Here is a 4,107-nt window from a genome sequence, read left to right on the forward strand (position 1 = left end):
TAATGTAAAACAAGAAACATGGCTTAATATGAATATCTGTGGTAGGTTTGACCTTGGCAGGCTGCCAGGTGCCCATTCAACTACTACTCTCACCCTGCCTCCTCAATAGGACAAGAAGAAAATAGGATGAGAAAGCTCACAGAACAGACTCAACTTGGGGAAGAGTAATTTATTGCCAATTAAAAATAGAGCAGGATGATAAGAAAAAAAGACAAAACTAAAAACAACTTCCCCCCCTCCCCGCCCCATCTCCCTTCTTCCTAGGCTCAACTTCACTCCTTCATTCCTGAGTCTTCTATCTCCTCCTTCCCCAAGCGGTGCAAGGTAGGTACGGAATGGGGTTTGCAATCAATTCACAAACCTTCATCTCTGCTGCTTTTTCCTCTTCACACTGCTCCAGCAGTATTCCTGCTCCAGCTCCCAAGGGATACAGTCCTTCATGAACTGCTCAGACATGGTTTCTTCTTGCAGGCTGCAGCTCTTCCAGAACTGCACTAGCATGGGTCTTTTCCATGAGGTACAGTCCATCTGGAAAAGACTGCTCAAGTGTAGGTCCCTCATGGGCCACAGTTGCTGCCAGGAACTTGCTCCTCTGTGGACTCTTCGTGGGCTGCAACTTCTTTCAGGGCACGTCCACCTGCTGCAGCATGGGGTCCTCCAGAGGCTGCAGTGTGGTTATCTTGTCTGGTGGGGTCCTCCATGGACTGTAGAGGGACAGCCTGGTCCACTGTGGTCTTCTCTGTGGGCTACAGGGGAACCTGCTACCTGCCTGGAGCACATCCTTCTCTCCCTCCCTATCGACCTTGGTGTCTGTAGAGCTGTTTATCTCACATTTTTCCTGTTCTCCTCTCTCACCGCTGCCATGTAGCATTTTCTACTTTTTCTTAGATATGTTTTCACAGAGGTGCCATCGTCACCTTTGCTGTTTGTGTCCAGCAGTGGCTCTGTTTCAAAGCTGGCTAGAACCAGCTGTGTCTGGCTTGGGGGAAGCCCCTGGCTACTTCTCATGGAGACCATCCCTGCAGCTTCGCCACTGCCAAAGCCTTGCTACATAGATCCAACACAATATGTGGTGTTTCCTCCTGCGGGGTATGTTAACTCCAGGCAGTTTGATGACAAACTGCCAACATTAGATTGAACTTCCTAGGGGGAAAATGTCCATGTTTTACCTTTAGCATGTTACGGAGTGGTTTGTGTTCTTATTCTGACTCTCTTCTTCAAAGCCTCATCCTATTCAGCTGTTCTATATGTTTCTTCACATTGTCCACACTTGAATCAGTTTGGAGCAGACAGAAGTACGAAGTTGGAAGCACTTCTGTTTCTCTAATAAAGTTTCAAATTCCTACTTCTGTCTGCAGTGCTTTCAAAAAAAAAAAAAAAGAAAAAATCCAGGGCTGGCTATTGTATGTATAACCTTGTTGCTTTTGGTTTGCAAATACTCCAGTAGTAACGATAGTCTGCAGGCATTATCTGCCACATATATTAAATAAATAGATAAGGTGGTAGATGATCTCTTGTAGCAAACTAGTTCACTGAGACCAGCTTCTCTCTTTCCTTATAAGCCTATAAGCCTCTTTGTATTGTGATAGTGATCATTTTCCCTTTAAACATTATCTTCCTTCCAACTGTTATCTTTCCTTCCTCCAACTGTTATCTTTCTTTCCTCTCCCCAGTTTTCAGTCAAGTTAAAAAAACTAGCCTCACTTTTCTCCCCCATCTCCCCCTTGAATTCAAATATAGGTAGTAATCAGTATGGATGAAACATCAGAAAAGCCTCTGCCAACCTCTAAGCAGTTATTTGTCCGTTTATGCCTGTACTGTCCACAGGATCGCTGTCCAAATCCTTTATTCCCAGCCTCTGAAGAGACTGTGTTCCAGCTGCATTCTCACAGATAGTCCTACTGAAGTACGAGGAGTAATACACTTGAGTAAAATGGCTAGAACCTTGCACATGGCTTTTGATAGTCATTCACTTGCCTTTAAAGAACAGCCTGTATTTGGCCTGACTGCATCACACTTCCTTTGTGTATCTTTATGCTGTTCAGCATGGAAGAACTTCATTGTGGGGAAAGAGATTCTTATCTCTGCCAGACACATGAATACATGTGAATACACAGTAATATCCCCTGAATATGTAATAGGTGAGTATGCGATCACTTGCCTTTGTGGTTTAGCTGCATTTTATGGAATCTTGTTTGAAGGAGTGAAGGTTGGGCCAAAATGCGAGGGATCCTGTGTGAATGCTTGGGACTAATCAGTATGTGAATTTCATAGACTGCAAAGTTCCCAGCTTCTTCTCCTTGAGAGATTCCAGTTCTAGCCAATTTAGCAGTTATATATGAGTCGCATAATGTTGGCCTAATATAAAATAAACTTAACCGATTAAATGATATTGTCATTACATAATATCTGTTGCTAATGAGGCAAGAATTAACACCAAAATAAGGGTTGTTAGTGTGATTATGAGTGGAGGCACTCTGATTTTTTTCAGAGTTCTCTAATATATGTTAGAAAAAATGTATTCATTTTCAAAAGTAACGACTTATTTTGAGCTGCTCCATTTCTGAGACGCATTAAAGAGACCTGCCTTTTCTGAAAATTCTACACAGCCAGGTAAGGTACAAGCAAACAGGAGTTTTGCACTGAAAATCTTTGTCTATTTCTTTGTGATCTATGATAGGCAGCTGCCTACTGGGAATATATTTCTTATTTCCAAACAAACTATCAACTTATCCTGTTTTTTTTTTGATGTTGCCTGTCCCTAGGTGTGCCTTCCTTTCAGAGATGATGTTCTGGATGGTAAAGCACATACCTGAATCAAAACACAAAATGGTGTAAGAACAAGAGAGTAGAGTCCAAAAACTGTCTTCAGTTCATTTAGAAGAAACTTACTCTGTTTCTTCATCTGTTGCCTTCATCTGGCAACCTTGCACAGGTCATTCCATGAACTTAGGAACAGAACACTGCAGTGTAAAGGTGAGACCCTTCAAACTGGTCTTAAAGTCAGTGACAGAATGAAGACTGGGCTGTAATGGAGCCAATTTCATACAAATTTTTCAATTTTGTTGAGAGGAAGGGGTCTGTTTATGTGCAGGTTTTTGGGTGGGCTGTCTTTTCACCCCTTTAGATAATCAAACTGTAAAAGTCTTAATTTCCATTTAACTTCTCATAACAGCTAGGAGGAATGAGTGAGGAGAAGTTGCACAGAACAGGAGTACATTCAAATGGAATTTGATTAAAAAAAAAAAAAGTGGGCAAACTTTAGTAAGTAGCTGTTAAGGCCAGGATGACTGAAGCCATTTTTATATTTTTGGTTTGCATTTTTACACCTTGCACACGCAATGTCTTTAGCAAATTCCATTACTTGTATGTGAAAGACATGGGAAATCAAAGCAGCTGGTGATGACACTCCCTGCAGTGGTCTGCAGGAGATGTGGCAGAGAGAATTAGAGTTTGTGAAGGGAGCTATACTGTTGTGACTCTGTTGCCGTAGGCATCCCAGGTGTTGAGACCCAGCCTTCTGGAAGGTGAGATACTTACCTATAAAGAGCACTAGCAGGTACATTTTCAGAACATAAGGGAAGTAGATTGAGAAGGTGAATGGAAACGGTAGCTTGATGGAGTATGTGCCAAAGGATTCAAAATAAGGCAGTGAGACACAAATTGCAAATGCTGAAAAATAACATGGTGAATCTTTAGTCAAAAGGATGTGTAAGATCATCAAAAAGCTTTCTGTAAAAGACAGCTACCTTTAGAGCACAGATAGCTATAATATGTACTGAATTTACCATGTCATTCATATGCATATGCGTGTGTTGATTTCTCCTTGAGTTCAGTAGGTGTGAGGTGCTTATTGCTCTGCTACTAGAGTTAGCAAGTGTTTCCTAATCAGTAGCAGGTTCTGTAACTCCTGTGGTTGTGTTGCTTTCAATATAATCTCTGTGAGCCCATTTCCTGGTGTAAGTATGATAAGCTGCTAAGTATGGCCTGAGCCTGTAAGGTCAGGCTCAGTGGGGAAGAAGGGAGCCTTAGGACTTGCTGCCTAATGTGGGCAGTCTGGAATGGGGGAATCCCTGTGTTTATTGGCGGGGGGGGGGGGGGGGGGGG

At 42.4% G+C, this 4,107-nt stretch overlaps 1 protein-coding gene across 1 annotated transcript in view; it reads right to left on the minus strand.

The window, feature by feature from the left end:
• Positions 1–2,729: 2,729 nt before the first annotated feature.
• PTPLAD2 (protein tyrosine phosphatase-like A domain containing 2) overlaps positions 2,730–4,107 on the minus strand; it is a 10,632-nt gene continuing 9,254 nt past the window's right edge. Inside the window, exons 5-6 of the mRNA XM_010141363.1 lie at positions 3,541–3,672; positions 2,730–2,812 (exon numbers count right to left, since the gene is read on the minus strand). Coding sequence (XP_010139665.1) covers positions 2,730–2,812; positions 3,541–3,672 — 215 coding nt within the window. The remainder of the gene's footprint in view (positions 2,813–3,540; positions 3,673–4,107) is intronic.

The sequence above is a fragment of the Buceros rhinoceros genome, unplaced genomic scaffold (assembly GCF_000710305.1).
Source record: "Buceros rhinoceros silvestris isolate BGI_N320 unplaced genomic scaffold, ASM71030v1 scaffold1388, whole genome shotgun sequence".
Taxonomy (NCBI): domain Eukaryota; kingdom Metazoa; phylum Chordata; class Aves; order Bucerotiformes; family Bucerotidae; genus Buceros; species Buceros rhinoceros.